This window comes from Ahaetulla prasina, chromosome 2, assembly GCF_028640845.1.
Source record: "Ahaetulla prasina isolate Xishuangbanna chromosome 2, ASM2864084v1, whole genome shotgun sequence".
In the NCBI taxonomy this organism is placed as follows: domain Eukaryota; kingdom Metazoa; phylum Chordata; class Lepidosauria; order Squamata; family Colubridae; genus Ahaetulla; species Ahaetulla prasina.
Genome location: NC_080540.1, coordinates 92,759,627 through 92,780,632, shown reverse-complemented (window position 1 = coordinate 92,780,632; position 21,006 = coordinate 92,759,627). Strand labels below are relative to the sequence as shown.

General features: G+C 36.4%; 1 protein-coding gene across 3 annotated transcripts; it reads right to left on the bottom strand.

Annotated features, from left to right (window-relative positions):
* Positions 1 to 12,202: 12,202 nt before the first annotated feature.
* Positions 12,203 to 17,760, bottom strand: NME5 (NME/NM23 family member 5). Of its 3 annotated transcripts, none has more exons than XM_058170280.1 (6): positions 17,727 to 17,760; positions 16,914 to 17,075; positions 15,735 to 15,940; positions 15,103 to 15,203; positions 12,904 to 13,022; positions 12,203 to 12,436 (listed from the first exon to the last, which is right to left on the bottom strand). In XM_058170280.1, exons 2-6 carry the CDS (start codon positions 17,040 to 17,042, stop codon positions 12,356 to 12,358), a joined length of 636 nt encoding a protein of 211 aa, XP_058026263.1. In that variant the 5' UTR covers positions 17,043 to 17,075; positions 17,727 to 17,760; the 3' UTR covers positions 12,203 to 12,355. The 3 variants fall into 3 exon arrangements, with proteins under 3 accessions (XP_058026263.1, XP_058026262.1, XP_058026261.1); XM_058170279.1 differs by lacking the exon at positions 17,727 to 17,760 and adding an exon at positions 17,648 to 17,717; XM_058170278.1 differs by lacking the exon at positions 17,727 to 17,760 and adding an exon at positions 17,453 to 17,609.
* Between the last annotated feature and the right edge of the window lie 3,246 nt (positions 17,761 to 21,006).

Below are 21,006 nucleotides of genomic sequence, written 5' to 3'. Positions count from 1 at the left end.
TTCTTGCTTACTGGGACATGTTGATGGCTGAAAAAGTAATAGTGGTTAAAAATAGGATAGCCTCATATATTCTTTTTATAATGTCCTCCACTCCTGGTACACAATAGAATAGAATACACAATAAACGTGTGGATTTTTAATACATCCCCTACATACAGCCCCTAAACTGTTAGAATAAAAAGACTGTCAAAATATCTAGAATGGCCCTACTTGGATCATAGAGCCCATCTTTCCATAGATAGGAACCCTGCACATATAAGTGTGAGAGTATAATATATATAGAAGTAGACTTTCCAGTTGCATGATCCAGGAAGACAGTATAGCAGGAGAAGAATCTGGTCTAACCTATAACTATATGGTCTAACTAACCTATAGCTACTGTATATTTATATAAAATGCTTTCCCATGATAAATTTAACCCTAATTTAATCAGTTATACCAATTTTCTGTACTTTTCTAGTACACTAGACTAAAATATGATTAGCTAGTTTGGATTCAGTGACATATATGAACACAGTATATGGATTGGGGATAGGGTTCTAATACACAGTCCTGCTTTCTCCATTTGAGTGCATGTTCCTTTTGTGGGACCTCTTATTTTATACACCTGCAATGACTCCATGGTTCATTGTAGGATCACAACCTATTGTTCTGTATAAAATCAGTGTGATTTAGAGAGGGAAGGATTTGCTCGTTACTGTTATCCTGCTGAGATGTCCATGAGAAGCTGCTGCCAGAGTAGGCTGGGTTTGTATGCTGTGCAAATTCAGAAAGTGTTTTGTCTGATCATTCTATTGTTATGAATTATTTATGTTGTAAACATGTGAAGCCTACCAGTTGTGATTTATTTAACAAATCATTTTAAACAAAGTTGAGCATAGGGTGATATAAAATCTCAAGTATTTTCTTTTCTTTTCTTTTTATATAAGGTTCTAGGGAAACTCCTAGTTTTGTGAATTACTAGCATGAACTGGCAATATCAGAAAAATGGCACATTTGTGGTAGTCAAATAGAAATGGTTACGTCAAAACTTTGTGATATTGTGCTGGTTCTCCAAGGACATTTTTTCATTTCTGTTTAGCTGTATTATCATGAAGACGTGAAATCCTTGTAAATATTTATATATAGTAACATATGATATAGCTGCCTAGCCCCATAGCACGATAGATGGCAAATAAATTTAGCAAATAAGATAGATAGATAGATAGATAGATAGATAGATAGATAGATAGATAGATAGATAGATAGATAGATAGAAGCATCCAATTGTCAAATGTATATGCAGTTATGTTTCAGTTCCTCAGATATTAAGATATATGCTATCTCAAATTAGCCTGGCTGAAAATACCACTTAATATTCTCTGCTTTCACAATTTGTATCAATTTAAGATTTTTTTTTCAGGATTTGGGATTGATTAAAAAAGACTGGAATCGATTCACATGTTTTACAAGCTACAGAACTGTTGATACAAAAACATGTAGCATATTATCTCCTGTTCCTCTTTTTTGTTCTTCTGCTTTTTCTCTTCAAACTTTGTAGAGGAGAGCAAGAACTCCATCCTGAGAAAAAAGACTTCATTGATCATGTATTTACAATGAGAAAAAAAATCAGCAAAGCAAAACTTTTAATATAATAAACTTATTCTATAGGGTAAAACCTGAACCTGATTTTCAAATGTGGTATCAAGCAGATTCGGTGTTTCATCACTGCCTTTTAACATGAGAAACTGCCAGCTCTAAGGATGAGTGCTAACTCTTTGTGTAATCAGGCGCAAGAGACCAAGAGATATACTAGCTTTATCTCATCCATCACCAGAAAACTACCACAAATCATGCTTTAATGCTTTCTCTGATGATTGGGAGCACTAAATTATGCCACTGTTATCCAGAATTCTCTAAATTTATAAATACAGACCAGAAACCTTAAAAAGAAAGATAGCGTAAATGTACTATGGGGCTGCTACAGAAAGCTTAAGATTTCCAGTAACAATGGGGAATCTGGTTTAAATCCATTTAAGCTTACCTCATCTCCTCATCTCGCAAAGATTAGCAAAATTAAGAGGAATTTGAATGAACTTTCCTCAGTTATAGCAACATTGAGAGATTCAATCTATTATATAGATCTGAGTTACAGTTTTTTAAAAAAACCAGTTCAATATTGTAAGTAAGAAAGAAAATCCCCCAGTTGCAAATGGCAATGGTGTGATGCTTGCTTCCATAGATACTTTTCTGTTTGCCTTTAGAAGATTAACTTTAATTTGCTGGTGACCTAATATTTTCTTCTGCAAAAAATGCTTTTCATTTAGAATTTGAAATGTTAGCTGAAGAACAGCTTAGACCTACTTTTGTTTTCTATGCATCTGAATGATTTTTTTGTATTTCCTTGAATGTTACTGACATTCTGTTGTGGAACTCCCATTAACAGCTGCCGTAAACTAAAACACCACTGTTGAACTTCAGTATGAAATAGGATCAGTTAAAGCATTTTTCTCTTTTTTCTTTTTTAAGTTTTAGCCCTGCAATATTTGCGCACAACTACTGAATGAGAACCACATTTTAGCTACAATTCTGTGTGTTGCACAATAGCAATAGCACTTAGATTTATATACCGCTTTACAGCCCTCTCTAGTCTAAGCAGTTTACAGGGTCAATGTATTGCCCCCAACAGTCTGGGTCCTCAAATCTAGAAAATTACTTTAAATGCATGAAGGAGAGATGTTTGTGATGACATATCCTGTCTTTTATGTATATCAACCATTCATGTGCTTCTCCTAATAGCCAAGAGGAAGTTTATACATGTTTTGTACATAGGGTTGTCCTCATTGGAATGATGAAGAGTGTAATCTAATATATTCAAAGGCAGCCAAATTTGAGAAGGCTATAGTAAATTATTGACAGTGAATGTAATGTTAACTGTGAATAAACGTATCTGTATATTAATAATTGATTTCCAGTTGCCTCTGTCCTCCCCCCCCCCCATTGCATGGCTGTGCAACATGATAAATTGAATGCTAAGGATAAAATAATCCAAGCAGAATTTACTGGTATCCTTTAAAAATTCAGAAATAGCAATGGGTTACTCATTTCAAAAGAGGTGGTTGAGATACTGGCTATGTAAACCCTTCTTAGCAGTATTTATCCTATCATTCAGGAGGCACAACATGAGAAATTATTGGTAATATATGTTTAGCTTTTAATGTGTGAGGGGACCTAAGTGTAGACCTAATGCTTAACTGACTTGTTTTCTTTGGATTGCAGTTCTTGCATTGTACTATAAGTGGCTTATTGCTTACCAGACTGTGCAAAATTGTTTTGTTACTTACTGTTAAGTGTTATATTTGACTATGTAAACCATAGTTATAGTTTATTAATTTGAACATAGCCTGATTCCCAGCAACCATGAGCAGTTGACTAGAAGAAAGCATGTGAAGCTCTACAGTAATCTGAAACTGGATTGTAAACTCAATTAGTCTGCAGTGATGAAATACTAAAAGTCCAATGTTTATAATCTTCTACTCTATTGAAACTCTGTTGGTAAGTATGCAGTTCTTAAACAGCATTTTTGTGATGTGTTATGCTGAGTTCATCTGGATACAACAACTTTCAGGGAAGAAATTGGAAATTGAAACTGGCTCCGCTAAATGTGAAGCCAACAACTGTGGCAGAATGAAGAGCCATCAAGTAGGCTAGCTGTTCATAATTCTTTTCTAGACAAGGAAGGGACTTGAAATCCCTCACAAGTGTTCCAGCCAGCTGCTCCTTGTAAGACCGCAAGACAGCAATCTCCAGCAGATTTAGAGCTCTGAGAGAGGATGGAATAGTCTTGCTCAAATCATGGCTGGCACCTTCAAAAGGGTACTGACTTTGCATACTTTCTTTTCTAATCACTTTCAGAAATTGCTTATTAACTGCTTCTCAGCTATTAGGAACCTTTGGATCAACAAGTCTGAAAACACCAGGTAAATCTTCCTTAGTCAGGAAGACTTTGGACACTAGAGGGAACTAAAAGTAACTAAAGATGACAAAAAAGAAGATAATCCTCAATGGATTTTTGCTGATAAGGTTTTGAAGATTTCTTCATGCATAAGAGATGGGATATGGGAAGAAGATATAATTTGTTGCACTTCAAAAGAAGACAATAAGTTACTAAAATTGTTTATACTTGTGATAAAGGGGGAAATAATTTCTTTATATATTTCCTTTCCTCCACTTTACTATATTTTTATTTTTCCTTTTCTATTTTTCTATTTTCTTCATTTTTGCATTTTTTATTTGTTATTTTTTTAGTATGCATTAACTTTTTTTATAATTGTAAAGGCAATCTTTTAAAAAATTGCTATTAAAAAAACAATAATGCTGGACTGAACATAGGAGCAAGCTACTCAGTGATAGAAGTATATTTTAATGCAATACATAAATAACTGAAGTAAAACCACATTGATTCAAAATGCAATATCCTAACCTGAAACTGGATTACATTCAAAGGAAATTGAAGGAAGTTTCGTTTTATCAGCCCTTTGTGTTCTTTCAAAAATTAGAAGATGACACTTTTCAATGCAGCCAGCAAGGTGTTAGCAAAACAAAGGCCCATGTGGTCAAACACATTTGGCTGTTTTCAGTTACATAGCTTTCTATGTAACCATGAATAGTTAGGTAGAAGGCCCTGGAAGAAAATATTCCCCAAGAATACTCGCCATGATGCTACAAGGAATAGTTTACTCGGAATGAATGAGCTAGCAATAGCCTAACTAATCTGTCACAATAAGAAGCCCTCGGGAGAATAGGCTGCTATTTTCTTTAACAGCAATTGATACATGGACATTTACCAAATAATTTTTCGTTTTCTTTTGCTTCTATGTACAGAAGAATATATGTACAGTAACTGAAAAATGAAGACAGTAGAAAAAAATTACAGCACAGCGGAAATTTCTAGGAAATGTATTCTTAATTTCAGTACCAGTGCACAGTTTGATACTGAAGTCTAAGACTTCAGGCATTCTTGGGATTTTTCCTGGCACCTTCAGACCCAAGCACTGGTCACTGCAGTGAGTGGCAGTGTGTTGTGGTCAGAACACTGTGTACTTTTTTTTTTTGCTTTGTTCATCCACTGACAGTATCTCTTCATCTTGATAGTTATTGTTTTTTCAATGATTATGACCAAACAATGCGTAATTGTTATTTGATCTGATTACATATACAACTAATCATAAACGGTAGGTTGATATGGTATGCTATATCAAAATCACTGATATGCATGTGAGTCTGGAAGAGGGAGGGAGGGAGAGAGGGAGGGAGGGGGAGAGAGATCATGCATATACCTGAACTTTGTGGCCATGTCTACTATTCCTATTTAATTCAGTGGCCTATTGGTAGGAGTTAACGAGAAGCCTGACCACTTCTGCTTTAATTCAATGTTTAAAAAAATAGCACAGATTGACCAAAAGCTACTGCAGTTGAGCATTATTGCTGCTAAGCTGAAAAGCTGAAAAGTTCTTTCTCAGTCAGCAGAAAACCTACTGGCTAAAATGTTCTGTACCCATTGCTGATCACTGCCTCCCATCCAAAATAAGGAAGCCAAAACAATTCTACACAGCTTGAAGTTGCCTTTAGATGATGTTGGCATACAGAAGGAAAGAACTTTAATATTTGCTATAGCTAACAATGAATTGACTATGTCTTGTGACCTGGAGATATTGTAAAGACAACATCATTTGAAATTATAGCTGTGTTGTCAAGATAGGTTTGCGTTGAGGCTTAGTGACTGGAGAAAGCTCCCAATGTATTTTTTTTATCCTAACTTATTTCCCAATCCTTCCATGAAGGAAAAAAAAATTTAGCAGGTTAGGTTTTTTTACTTCATGTTATCCTGTGTACATAGCAAACCACCAATGAAATCTAAAGGAGAGAAAGGAGTGAACTTCAGTAGTGAAGATATATCATTCTTATTTATTAGATGTATGGCTGCCCATCTCGCCCAGTGACTCTTGCCAGCATACAAACCTATGTCTGTCTGTCTGTCTGTCTGTCTCTCTCTCTGTGTGGCTAAAAATTAATATTAAAATTTGGTGTAAAATATACAAAATCTGGGCATGGAGAGGGAGAAAGTATGCCTATATTATGTGATCTGTTAGGGTTTGACAATATATTATGTATGCACAGCCTTTATGGGCTTATTCAACAAACTGTGATTAAATACCTCCAGCCTACAGCTATTATGTGCAGGATTAGATCAAGAATATCTACCCAAATGTTTCTTCAACCATAAGGTCTGAACATTTAGTTTATTGCTGCAAATTCGTCTTTTTTCTGATTGAAGGTGGGTTTGTCTTCATCTGTCACTATTTTTCTTATTTTGTTCTGTTTGATTTCAGGTGCCTCAAGTTGCAGCTGTGAGATGAATACTATATAAATTGTTTTTAACAACAAAAATCATTCTTGTGAGGAAACTATGCTAGAAAACATTCCAGCCTAAACAAACCCAAATTAATGCATGTTTCAGAGGACACAAAAAGTACTTTACATCATTCAGAGACCATCTGGTCTTAAACCGTCTTTAGCACAGCTCATATAAACATAAATTGCAATTCCATGCATGCTTACTAGAAAGTAAGTCTCATTGCCTCTAATGACTTTTATTTCTAGTAAATATGCACATGATTGTAGTGATAAAAATACCAGTAAAGCTAATTCCAGAATGATGCTGATGATTTTTTGGAGCAGCCTTAGAAAAGAAGCCTAGATTACATACAGGTGCTATTAACAGCAAACCTGGCCTTAGCAGCCTTTTCCTTTTTCACAGTTCATTTGCTAAATTGGGTATTATAAAAATAGTTTGGTGTGACTGGGAGGATGTGTGAACTTCATTGGCTTTACCGTTTCTCAGTGATGACTGCTTTATGTTGGGTACATGGTCATCTCTTTTATGGTACAAGCCGGCAATTCATCCACATACATATGTTAAAGTCCCTGTGGAATGTTCTCACGTTAAGAGAGCAAAGAGTCACTACCTCAGAAGCAAGCTACACCCCAAATGTTGCAATCCCTTATATTCCAGCCTACATGCCACCCAGTTAGAAGAGACGTTTACAACTGCTAAGAGGGGGTGAGTCGGGGGAGTCAACCTAGCCCAAATAAAATGCAGCTTTGAGGATTTATGTCCTTTTCCTTCTCCCTCTCAATTCTTGGGAGCAGAAGAGTACAATAATAATCAGCATTTATTTTTTTTACTTATCAAACTTGCATGCCATGCCCATCTCGTTGGAAGCAACTCCAGGAGGCTTACAGACATTGAATAAAATATACAGAATAAACATTAAAATAATAAAGATCTTAAATTTAAAACTGAATTAAAATGGAGTTTATTTTTGCAGAAACAAAACATGACCAAATATAAGATTTATTTTTTTTAAATGGAGGAAGACCCCACTTAATTTTTATCCTGCTATAGTCAAGTCCCATAGTAGTTGCACTGAAAATGCATCCCAGAGCCATAAAAGTTCCATACATATAGGTTTATATATTTAGTTCAATGGGATATGTTTTTCCCATTTTTAAATTTTTCAATAGGAAGATCATTTTTTTCTGTATTTTTGTTATGCATCTTCATGTAACTTGGAGTCGGATATGGAACATGTGGCTTTTCAAATGTGTTGTATTTCAGGTTCAAAAGCTCCATTCAACTTGGTGAGTACCGAGTAATAAACAGCATGAATTATAGTTTAGCAACATGGGGGGAGCGACAGATTGTCCATTGTCAAATCTCATCCAGGCATCTTCATTTTTTTCCTATTTCTCTGACAGGACTCATTTTGCATTAAAAGAAGTTTAAGCAGATTTCCCATCATTACATTGCGAAGTTAGGGGAAAAAAACTTCCTTTTGTTGAACTTCTATTCATCTTCTTTCAAAGCTCCCAAAGCAGAAATTATAAATTGCTGCATTTTAATTGCAAATATATTCAGCTCTGGTTCTATTTGAATTCATACTGACAAAAATGGAACAATTTGACACAGTGATTTTCTGCAATCTTGTTTAAAAAGAACTGGTGGGAAGCCATGAAAGCAAATGTCATAAAACTGTCCCTGCCTTTTTAATGACACTCTTTTCCCCTATGGAGTGACTTATCTAAGTCTAAACTGCTTTGCTCCGCACATAATTGTCACGAAGTAAATAGAATGATAAAAAATATGACTGAAGAACAAACAACTATGCTTATATAAATAAAATAGCATGGTCAAATAGTCTGTAATAACAGGTGGTATTCTGTTAGGTAATTCTGTTGTTTTAATGAAATATATCCTTGTATTTTAATTTATCTGTGTATGAAGGCTGGTATTATTTATGTGACAGAAGCTATTATCTGAATTAACAAATCTGTTATTCAGAGGCCCATCAAATTCAGTGGATCGTTCTCAAACAAATGAGTTTTCCACTTTGATAAGGCTCCAACCTAATAAGACTTTCACTTAAAGTATCTTTCCAATAGAGCTTAAATTTAGATTTCAAAGAATATTATATAATATTCAAAGAATATTATATAATCACTATGAAAAGAAGGTGTCCATGCTATAAAATTAAAAGGCACTATTCTCATAAGGAGCAGCATTATTCTGCCATTCATCTAGAATTTTTCCTACCCACTTGCCATTAGCTGCTGCCACAATTCTGAAGACAGGAATAAGAGACAGCTACCCCCATGCTGAGGGTAATGCTATTCCATCATGAACTGGCAGGGGGTTGGTACCAAAGCAATTTGGTCAGTAGCTATTCTCTTGGATACAATACTGATCAATCATGCTTCTGACATGTTTGGGTCTCTAGGGGAACCAGACTTTTGGGGGAAGATATAGTAAGCGAAAGCATCAAACTCTCAATATAGCGGAGAAATTTCTTCAAGATATGCCAATGAGTTTGCTGTGCAACACCATGTCTTGTTTGAAGGGAAAAGTAATATGACAGACATCAATTTCTTGAACATCCCCTTCTCTCTCTTGTTCCTTTTCAAATTCCATTTCTTAAATTAACTGACATAGCATCAGGACTGTCATATTCTAAGGTTATTACCCTTTAAATAATTTTAATTAATTAGAGAGTAACTTCGTCATTTATATTGATGAGCTGCAAAAAAGGATCAAAAATGTTTAATAAATATGTAGATCATGATGTCAGCTATTAATTGTGCAGTTCTTATCGAACATTTCCAATGATGTTCAGAAAGAAGATAATGTTCAGCCTAATGGACAACCACCTCAGTCCTGGCTGTAGCTCTGTCAAATGGTGTGGCTCATTTTCATGGCTATGGAACAACATTTCAATCAAACTCCTCTGTATCTGTCTCGAGATATGATCAGTAGTTCAAATCAGCTTGAGAAACAAGTAAACTGAGGTTTTCCTCTGGTCCTTTTATGTCAGTAACTTGTATTCATTTTATAAACAATACAATGGCCACTTAATGATTCTAATCTCTTAAATTACAAGATTAATTACAATACCATTAGAACTCAGGAGATATGTAACATTAAAGGAGCAACTTTTAAAGGAATTTAAAGTTTCATGAGTTTGATTCATTCACACAAGTATAAGAATCTCATGGAAACACTGTATTCAGAGCTCAGAAGGCAGAGGTTGAATGAATGAATGAATATAGTGTAAGCAACAGGCATATTCTCCAGACTGAGTATTTTATTCATTGGATTCTGTCTTCTACGTATTTTTTAATCAGACTGTTTCCTACCATACCAAAATAATATAGAAATACCAATTAGATGTTCTTTTGTTGAATTACTGAAAGGTACAGTCGTCTTATCAAGGTAAAGACTTAGTAATGTTTATTATGCTAAACTAAGATCTACCTTAATAGTGAATTATTTGCTCTTAATATTTGGTATTTATTATTTTCTATAAACACCTTAAATGAAAAGCTGTTCTTGGAAAACAATGCAGATCGAGGACATTTTTTTCTGCAAAGTACAGGCTACATAAATGATATTTTAATAAAAAAATAATAGATGAAATAAATAGGTTGGAATTTAAAAAAAACTCTTATCAGCTGTTCAGATAAAGAGGGAGACTTATCAAAATCTGCTAGAATTTTGCTTCTCACTTTGCCTGGGGATACATCGAGGGGCAGCTGAAGTATTGCAAAGTTTGTGAACTTGCCTGACAGGCACAATAATATATTAGGGAAAAAAATGGTATATTTGTGTTGCCTCATACTAACCTCACTCATCAGTCATATTATTCATGGCAGGAGAGAAACAAAGCAATTCGCTTACCATTTTAAGGCATCATAGTACTGCAAAGTTTGAAGACCTCTGGCATAAATAAATAATAATTGTAATAAATAAATAGTAACTATATACTCTCAGCAACAGAAGAGCCAAGTTTCTTATTCTATTCCAAATAACTTGCAGTTCCTTTAGCAGAGGAACTGTTTTTAAAGGAAATAGGGCACAAGATACTGCTGAATTTAAATGAAAGTCTACCTAGTCCAGCATTTAGTTTTCCAATGCTTAGTAACAGGCCTGCAGGAAATCCACAAATATTTTAAACTGATGTTCAGTGAGTTGATATTTTGAGACAGCCACCATAGCACAATGATTTTCCTAAACATTAAATAGTGAGGACATGCATTGTGCTGCATCACACTCTCATTTTAGTTTGCTAGGTATATGAACTCAACTCATCTGCCTTAGTTAATAATGGTTAAAAGTGCACTATTTTGTACTGCCCTAATATGAAGTACTAAATCATTTCATGTCATCTGCAAAATGGATGGTTTCATTGTTCAACTTTAAATCCAAAATATCCAGAGTCAATTTAAACCAGTGGTCTCCAACCTTGGTCCCTTTAAGACTTGTGGACTTCAACTCCCAGAGTTCCTCAGCCAGCTTTGCTGGCTGAGGGACTCTGAGAGTTGAAGTCCACAAGTCTTAAAGGGACCAAGGTTGGAAATCCCTGATTTAAACAACAGTAATCCACGTGCAGATTTCTGGCAGACCTCACTGCTTTTTCCTGCCAATTTTAAAAACTATTCTTGGCTTCTTATTCTTTAGTCAAACGTCTATCTTATTTGTCTATTCCTTTACATCAATATTACATTTATTCAGGGATATTTTGGAGAAACTATGTCAAAATATTTTTCTTGTACAGTCCATCAGTCCATCACTCCACTACTACCCACATGTTACAAACATCAACAGGTTAGTGAGCCAGATTTTTTTTAAAAACAAAAATCAGTAGAATTTCTTTAGTAAGATCTTTCTTTTAAGGTTTCAGTATTATTCATGAATATTAAGTATTATTAATAATACTTTCCATGTTTTTATCCAGATCAGGCATTATTCGGATCCAGTTCCTAGATATTCAGGAACTCCTTTAAAAAATAGGATTGATAGACTAGCTACTTTCCAATCTTGAGAAGTAGGAGTCGGTTGAGTAATAAACTGTATATTTATATTTTAAGAGAAATTTCACTTAGGAAAACTGGTTATGTGTTAATTTTCATTTGTTAATATTTATATCTTGATCTAAAAAATCTTTAAACTGTTGAATAAGCATCTGTCTAAATATATTTACTTTACTATTAATACCCGCATGCATCAATGAAAGCATGTATTTATGGTTTTATAAACAAACTGCTTTCAATACAAATAAAGAATTGTGCAAATCTTATACCAAGTATATCAAACCTTATACCAACTAAAGGCAGTTGGTTGCAGCAATTAACATACTGGACAAGAACTAAGGAGACTGTTTCAAATCCATCTATAAGGTGAGTGGTTTTAGCTAGTAACGCTGAGAGTAACTTCTGTCACAAGTCTGTTGGGGTAAAATGGAGACCCTCCTGTTAATTGTTTTTATAACCTGGATAACTGTAAAATATAAACAAGATGGGTGGCTCTCAGCCTTTTTCATTTTACAGCACATATCTCATAGGAAGGACTTCTAGGTAGAGAAACTGAAAGTCTTGTGACATCACAGGTTGTCAGGAATCAGGTGGAGAAATGGAGTAACCCCATCACTAGTGAACTCACGAAGACAGGATTCTAGTTGCGCACTTCCTGTCATTTACTCTGGCTCACTTATAGGGCACACCTATATTTTTTGCAGCATGCAAATATGCCAGGGCCCAGCAGTTGGAAAAAAAATCTGAACTAGACAAATAAATGCACCTTATTTTTATGCCTTAATTGCAACAAATATACTCTTTATTAGTTTAAGATCCAAATATGTACATTGACTCTTCCATTTGCAAATACCAGTTAGTAGTATTTCTCAATATAACAATTATTTTAAAATTACAACTTGTGATACTTGCAGGAAATTGGTTAAGATTTAACTAGCAGCCTCTTCTCTTAAGGTTCCTCCACAACCACATTCTGCCGCAACTTAGGTGTATTCGGATTATTTTCGATTAGCCAATCAGCCAACCATATCTATCAAAAAGAGCAACAATAAAATTCCTCGCTTAATTTCTGTATCAAGATACTGTTTGCTAATAGGAGGCATTCATACTCTGTATTTCTACTGACCAAATTGCCTTTAATATTTCTCTTTTATAAAGCAGTAAAGAAAGTAGAAACTCCTTAAAATTCCTAAACCTTCCTTTTCATGATTTTTTTGCTTTTGAAAATGTACCAGTTTGTCTGAGTAGGTGCTGGCAAAGGAGGCAGTCAGTCTAGACAGCTTCTGAAATACAAAGCCTCACCAATTATGGGCATTCTAGCTTGAAGGGACCAAACTCAATATGCATATAAACAACTCTTGCTCTTATCAACCATCAATTTTTCCCCCTTTGGATGTCTATCTGTCATGGAGCATTTTTCCTTAGCAAAGGAATGCTGCCAGTTGTTATCACATACTCATTCTGCCTCTTGATTTGGGTCTTTCTTGTGATACATACAAAAGGATCTGCTGGTTTCCTCTTAGACAGCGCTGTAAGTCCTTTCAGTAGAGTAGGTATGACATATAAGTTGAGGTAATCTTTAGCAGCTTGCCCAACTGGAATTGGTTCAATCAAAACTGGAAAAAAGAAAGAAATACATTTAACATACTGACTTAAAACCAATAATTTGCCTCCTATTGCTGAACACATATTTCATGTTTGTCTTCTCCTAGATCAGGGGTGTCCAAACCTGGAAATTTTAAGACTTGTGGACTTCAATTGGAATTCCTCAACCAGCTTTGCCAAGTTTGGACACCCTGTCCTAAATAATAGCATTTCAAGCTGAAATCGGGGTAAAATCCAGCAGGTTCTGACAGGTAGTGGAAATTTTGAGCAGTTTGGAGAACTGGCAAATACCACCTCTGGCTGGCCCCAGAGTAGGGTGGGAATGGAGATTTTGCAATATCGTTCCCCCAGGAGTGGGGAAGGAATGGAGCCATGGTGAAATCTAATTTTTTTTACTACCAATTCTATGGGCATGGTTTGGTGGCCGTGGCTTGGTGGGCATGGCAGGGAAAGGATATTGCAATATCTCCATTCCCACCCCATTCCGGGGACAGAAATTGCAAAATCTCCATTCTCTGTGGGAAGTTGTGGGTACTCCAACACTGGAAGTTTTTAGGCAGAGATTTGATAACCATTTGTCTGAAATGGTATAGGGCCATGATGGCGAACCTATGGCACACATGCCAGAGGTGGCACACAGAGCTCTCTCTGTGGGCACAGGCACCGTCGCCAGCTGCTCTTCCGAATTCTGTTGCGCATGTGTGCCGGAGAGCTGGTCCGTTGTGCATGCACACCAGGTAGCTGCTCTCTTCCGGTTTCCGGTAGAAGAATGCGCACCCACCAGTTGGTCTTTAGACCAGGTGGTTGGTGCACATGCACGTGCCGGAACCCGGAAGAGATTAGCTTCCAGTGAGCATGCGCGCTAGACCAGCTGCTCTCTTCTGACTCTGACACGCGTGCACGCATGTGCACCGGTTTTGGCATTCAGTGCCGAAAATCACTGGTATAGAGTTTTCTGCCTGAGCATGGGGTTGGACTAGAAGATCTCCACAGTCTCTTTCAACTCTTATTCTGTTTACCTAGAAAACTCTTAAGTATAAAGGAACCACAGAGAGCTTATTATTGATATATAATACAGTTCATCTGAGCTTATCACATGGTAACCCACAACAAAAGGATTACCATAAAAGAAAAAAAACCACATCTCAAATATAATGGTCAATATCAGCCACAGTACACGTTTTGTTACTATTTGGAGAATTTTGAATTATGTTTTCAAATACTTGCAACCTCCATAAACTTCACAAAAGCTAGGAATAACTATGTAATAAAGTCTTGATTATAAACTAGAATTGCCTACAGAAAATCTGCAGATATCCAGTTCAAATACTAATAGGAGTATCACACATACCAACCTCATTTCAAGGAGCACACTTTAGTTTGAGTTGCAAATGAATATTGTCTCATATCAGCATGAGGATTTATGATAAATATTGCAAATTGAAACTTATACTGACTTTGTGTTGAGAATGAATGGCTGATCCAATTCCTCCCACTGTTTAGCTCTTAGGTAAAGGTAAAGGTTCCCTCGCACATACGTGCTAGTCGTTGCCGACTCTAGGCGACGGTGCTCATCTCCGTTTCAAAGCCGAAGAACCAGCGCTGTCCGAAGACGTCTCCGTGGTCATGTGGCTGGCATGGCTCAACGCCAAAGGCGCACGGAATGTTGTTATCTTCCCACCAAAGGCGGTCCCTATTTTTTCTACTTGCATTTTTACGTGCTTTCGAAACTGCTAGGTTGGCAGAAGCTGGGACAAGTAACGGGAGCGCACCCCGTTACACAGCAGCACTAGGGATTTGAACCACTGAGCTGCCGACCTTTCAATCGACAGGCTCAGCGTCCTAGCCTCTGAGCCACCGCATCCCTCTGTGCTATTAGGAGGATACAATTAAGGAAAACATCTATGCTGCCTTTAACAGTTAGAGAAAAGGTGAATATGTACACACGCAAAATAAATTTATTTCCTCTACCAGGTACACACACACACACACACACACACACACACACACACACAGGGTGACAGTATTAGACAACAATGTGCGGTATTTAGTTTCTTTAGCTTCATAGCAGGAAAGATGCTAAATACATACCTTCAGGAAACATGAACCGGATTTCTCTTTCAGCTGAGGAAAAGCTGGCACTACCATGAAGTCCATTTCTCAGATCATCTGTTCCATAGATTGCTCTTAAACTAAAAGCAACATAGATATGCTCATACAGATGCAGTGCAAAACTATTTTATTTCTATTTAGTATGACTGTAATACAACTTTCATTGAGTTACAGGAATATCCCCAGCAATGATTAAGATAAGCTTATGATTAGTCTTTTTTAATCCATTATTTAATAAAACAGATGTAACATGGATCTCTGCCACAATTCTTCTATTTTTTCTTTAAGTATTGCCCTTCCTTTATTAAAATAACCCCTAATCTATAAAATAGCCCTAAACCATACAGCAGGTACATAGGATAGCACAGAGGTATGTCACAGAAGTTCTATATTGCTTAGATCTGAATCTATACACAAGTAAATTCTTTACATATACGAAACATAGCAATAGCAATAGCATTTAGACTTCTGTACCGCTTCACAGTGTTCTCCAGCCCTCTCTAACATAATTATATTGCAAAGCCTTAAATTGATAATTCTTGCGAAATCAAAGGTGCAATAGTAAAATGTTAGTTCATTTTAAGATAGTTTTAATTAATTAGTTAATTTACCTGTCAGGATGTGTTTCCTTAGCTACTATACTACTTGGGGGTCCAATAAGTTCCTTCCAGTATGAGATTGCCTTTTGCCGAGCAAGAACCATTGCAACTAAAGGTCCAGAACTCATGTAAGCTGTCAAATTTGGAAAGAACATTTTCCCATACTGTTCTACATAGAAGTTGCTACATTGCTCTGGACTTAGCTGAAGCTTTCTTTTCTATAAAAGAAATGAAAAGTATCTCTAAATGTACAGTTCAAAAAGCAATCAAATATGATACCTTGCATAACCATACTGATATAAAAGCACAGTAACGTGTCTGTATGAAGCTCTTTCTGATTAGTATATAGATTAACCATTTACAATAGACCATCCTCTCATTCATCTGATGTCATAGGGGAGCTTATAATAAGTTATAAGTTCTTGACAGCCTCAAAATACTAATTTTTAATGCAAATATAATTCATGATATATTACTGGAGCTATAGGTCTTAAAATGAAATCCTTGTTTACCACATTGTCATTCGAATTAATGTTACTACTTCAGTAACATTAATGGAAGGCTTTATACTCAGATGGAATTGTTGCTTTACAAAAACAAAAATAGTCTTTTATTTGAAAATTTCCAGTAGTGAAAGAGAGACATCTAGTGGAAATATTTAATAGCTTATCTATAGCCAACAACATTTTTCCAGAACTGCTGCATTGGCAGTTCCTTGATTATAACAATTGTATGTATATTTTATAAAAATAATATCAGCTCAAACAGTTCTACATAATAAGTGACCCAAACTTTAGAGTATCAAGAATATTTGTTGTGATCATGGTATATAATAAGTATGGATTAATGTTAGTGATTTTGGAATTTCACAGCTGTGATTAAAAATTTAAATTTATTATAGCATTCCAAAATGCATACAATTGTATAGCATACATCATATAACAAAATTATTCTCTAATAGGCATATGTGCTGCTTTATCTACACTGGTTTTGATCAGTAATTAAAGACTATCCAGTTCAGTTATGTTATGATGTTGCAGCTTACAAGCTGTTTCACAACTAAATGATATGTATCATCTAACATGATCACATTTTAATTGGGCCTTGTTCCTCAATATCTTTCTATCATTCTTTTGCGAAAGCATAGCCCTGAAAAAGGTAAGTTAGAAATCCAATTTTCTCTTGTATTACCTGAACAATAGTAAATCCTGATCTGAGAATTATATCTTCTATTTCTACCTCTTTGTTGATAACATCTGGCTTGATGATTGCCAAGGTTCTTTCAACATAGATTTGAGGTTCAGGCATTAAAGCCTGCATTTTTCAGATTAAAATTCACGTTGTCTTCTCCGACTGAAATGATAGAATTATTAAACCTTTAACATATGCTCTTGTTTGAGGGATGAAAGAACAGTAATCTGACCTTTCAGAATAATAATTTATTCCAAAATAACATTGCATTAGCCAAAACAGGATATCACACCCATTATGCACATTTATTCTAGTTGAGAATTAGAACTGCAATGCTGAAGGTTCATCATTGGCTTGCAAATTAAAAATCATATGGAAACTTTCCCAAAAGAACAAAATGACAAGTTAGAGATGGCGCCTCCTGCGTCATCCAGAAAAGTAGAGCTATTTGACCTTTTCTTCTTTTGCCAGAAAGCTAAACAATTTTTTTTTTGGTAAATTTCAACGTCTGAGTAATTATGGTGCGGCCGAAATCTTACCAACGCTTACTCGCCCAATAATGCTATATTTACTGGGGCTTCTTTAGCCCTTTGATGAAAAAGATAGAATGGCAGTCCTCCGTAATGATATCTATGCCTGGGCGGCAGAAGTAACTCCTTTCCACGGCTCTTGTGAGCTAAGTAAGCGTGCAGAGTTGCAACCTCAAACGACACCCCCTTTCTCTGCCACTATACCCTCGTCTGCAGTTTTGCCCGTGACTTTTCGGTATCCCCGAGCCAAAGCCATCCCCAACGAGAAACCGCCTTTACGTGCCTGATAACTAAGCCCCTACCAAATACGGTTGCTAGGCAACCAGTCAAACTACCCGGAAAACACTGTGTCTACGGTAGCCGGCAGGGTCAGGTTCGAAACATACACTGGCTTCGCTTTTATCATTTCTGTCTTAAGTTTTTTTTACGGTATATCGCTAGCCTTTTTAATGGGCAGACCGTTCCTATCACATCCGTAGATATTTTGGTACGTGTATTAATTTAAAATTAATTAAAATTAAAAAATTAAAATTAAAGCTACGGGTGTGGGTAAAAATTCGGAGGAACAGAAGTCGGAAAAATAACGTGCTGCCGACTAGTGGCTCCCTGCATTTTTGCAGACGGGTTTGTAAATACTAACTGTGGAGTTCTATGAACAATGAAACTCACGTTCTTTCCCGGAAAAGTCTTATATTGTACTTCCTTCATTAACTAGATGCCTCCCAGTTAGGTTGGTCTCCTGTTTCAATCAACTAGAAAATTCATCAATGAATTCCGCTTCTGCAAGTCTCACTCTTGGGATCATTGGTAATTTCCTAAGAAAGCAGAAAAGCCACAGAATAGAATAGAATAGAATAGAATAGAATAGAATAGAATAGAATAGAATAGAATAGAATAGAATAGAATAGATTTTTTTTATTGGCCAAATGTGATTGGGCACACAAGGAATTGTCTTGGTGCATATGCTGTCAGTGTACATAAAAGAAAAGATACCTTCATCAAGGTACAACACTTACAACACTTAATGATAGTCATAGATACAAATTTAACACTTAATGATACACTTAATGATAGTCATCAGCTACAATTAAGCAATCAGGAAACAATCAATTACATTATAAATTGTAAGGATACAAAGCCAAGCAATATCCTTGAAAAAAGATGGATAGTCAAATGTTTGTGTCTGCTGAGCTTTCATTGGAAACCTTGTTAGAGCACCAGTGGAAACACTTCATCTAATTAATAGATATCTCACACTTTTAATAGTTAAAGTTAATTAATAAAAATATACTTGCGTTGTGTTCATTTGAAGTACAATAGATTAACAAATCTGATATTTGTTTTAAAATTTAAACAGTGGACAAATAGTTTTATACATTTTTTAAAATGTAGATAATGTATCTGTAACTATATACCGGTAAACAGACAATGTGGTATGGTGGTTAAAATATTAACTATGATTAGACAGATCCAAAATCATGTCCAGTCTGGGTCATTCACACTCAGCCTGGCCTACTTTACAGTTGTGTTGTCAGGAAATTTAAAGTGCCCTGGACACTTGGGCTTCTGAAGGAAAAGTGGGAATTTGAATCTTACATATAATTAATACAATCCTATACAAATCTACTAAAAAATAAGGCTGTCTTCTCCTGTAACGTATTTCTTTTTCCCCCTTTCCCTTCCTTTCCCAATAAATTGCTTATGCTATGCCAACAGTATTTAGGAATCTAATCTGTCTACTTTCATAATCTGTCTATCTTGATCCATTCCAGTCCGGTTTCCGGCCTGGTCACAGCACGGAAACAGCCTTGGTTGCGCTGGTTGATGATCTCTTGAAGGCTCGGGACAGAGGTTGTTCCTCTATCCTGGTCCTATTAGATCTCTCAGCGGCTTTTGATACCATCGATCATGGTATCCTGCTGCGCCGACTCAGGAGACTTGGAGTGGGGGGCACTGTTCATCGGTGGTTCTCCTCCTACCTCTCCGACAGGTCGCAGACGGTGTTGACAGGGGGACACAGATCGACCCCGAGACGCCTCTTATGTGGGGTGCCGCAAGGGTCGGTTCTCTCGCCTCTTCTGTTCAACATCTATATGAAGCCGCTGGGTGAGATCATCCGTGGTCTTGGGGTGAGTTGTCATCTATACGCTGATGATACTCAGCTCTATATTTCCACCCCTAACCACCCCAACGAGGCTGTTGAAGTGATGTCCCAGTGCCTGGAGGCCGTACGATAATCTGTGCGTAATCTGCACTGGCTCCCGGTGGTCTTCCGGGTTCACTTCAAGGTACTTGTTATCACCTTTAAAGCGCTCCATGGCTTAGGGCCGGGATATTTATGGGACCGCCTACTGCCACCATTAGCCTCTCACTGACCAGTGCGCTCTCACAGAGAGGGCCTCCTCCGGATACCGTCAGCTAAACAATGTCGGCTGGCGACCTCCAGGGGGAGGGCCTTCTCTGTGGGGGCTCCTACCTTCTGGAACAAGCTCCCTCTGGGGCTTCGTCAACTCCCCGACCTCAGGTCCTTCCGCCGCGAGCTGAAGACGTTGCTGTTTCGAAGAGCAGGACTAGTGTGAATGTAGTTTTAAATTGGGGTTTTAAATCAGGGGTTTTAAACGGGGTTTTAAATTTGTATTTAAAAGTTTTAGGCCATCAATTGAATTAATTTTCTATTCTTTTTTGCTGTTTTATATGTATTATATGTTTTCTGTTGTTTTATTGGCTGTGAACCGCCCTGAGTCCTTCGGGAGATGGGCGGTATACAAATATAATAAATAAATAAATAATTGTAATCATCTTTATATGGCTGAATCACATCAAAGGTGTGATTTTTGTACCAGTTTTGTACCAATCACTTCTTCTGTATTCAATTCACACTAATGCTTCATCCATTCAATCTTGATGTTGCCTGTTTGTTTTATCAATTGACTACCCAATCTCCACTGTATTCAACTGGTTGATATATTTCTTCTGCTCAGCTCTCATATTCATAAAATAGTCAAAAGCAAGTTCTTGCTGGAAGCTATTTTTATTTCTTTCAGCCCTCATCCCTCATTACTATATGCTCACTACCTGTCTAACAGGATTTGCACATTTTAACAATTTTCCATCCATTTCCCCATGAGTAGTAAGCATAGTACAAAATACAGATTCATAAACTTGCTCTAGTTTAATAATATAATAATATAACATATATATGTTACAGGTGGTCCTCAACTTACGACCACAATTGAGTCCAGAATTTATTGCTAAGGAGAAATTTGTTAAGTGAGTTTTGCCCCATTTTATAACTCTTCTTGCCACATTTCTTAAGCGAATCACTGCAGTTGTTAAATTAGTAAGATAGTTGTTAAATGAATCGGGCTTCCTCATTGACTTTAGTTGTCAGGTCACAAAAGTGGGTCACATGACCCTGGGACACTGCAACTATTATAAATGTGAATCAACTGTCAAGCATCTGAATGTAAATCATGTGACCATGGGGATGCTTTTTTCATAAGTGTGAAAAATGGTCATAAGTCATTTTTCAGTGCAGCTGTAACTTTGGTCACTAAAGGAAC

Bases quoted from the DNA above. Each gene is read 5' to 3' on its own strand.
- NME5 (XM_058170280.1), bottom strand. From the start codon at position 17,042: ATGCAGGCTTTAATGCCTGAACCTCAAATCTATGTTGAAAGAACCTTG. The intron at 15,204-15,734 runs GTAAATTAACTA...TGTTGCTTTTAG, and splicing joins AAGGAAACACATCCTGACAG to TTTAAGAGCAATCTATGGAA. The intron at 12,437-12,903 runs GTATGTATCACA...TCTTTTTGATAG, and splicing joins GGAAACCAGCAGATCCTTTT to ATATGGTTGGCTGATTGGCT.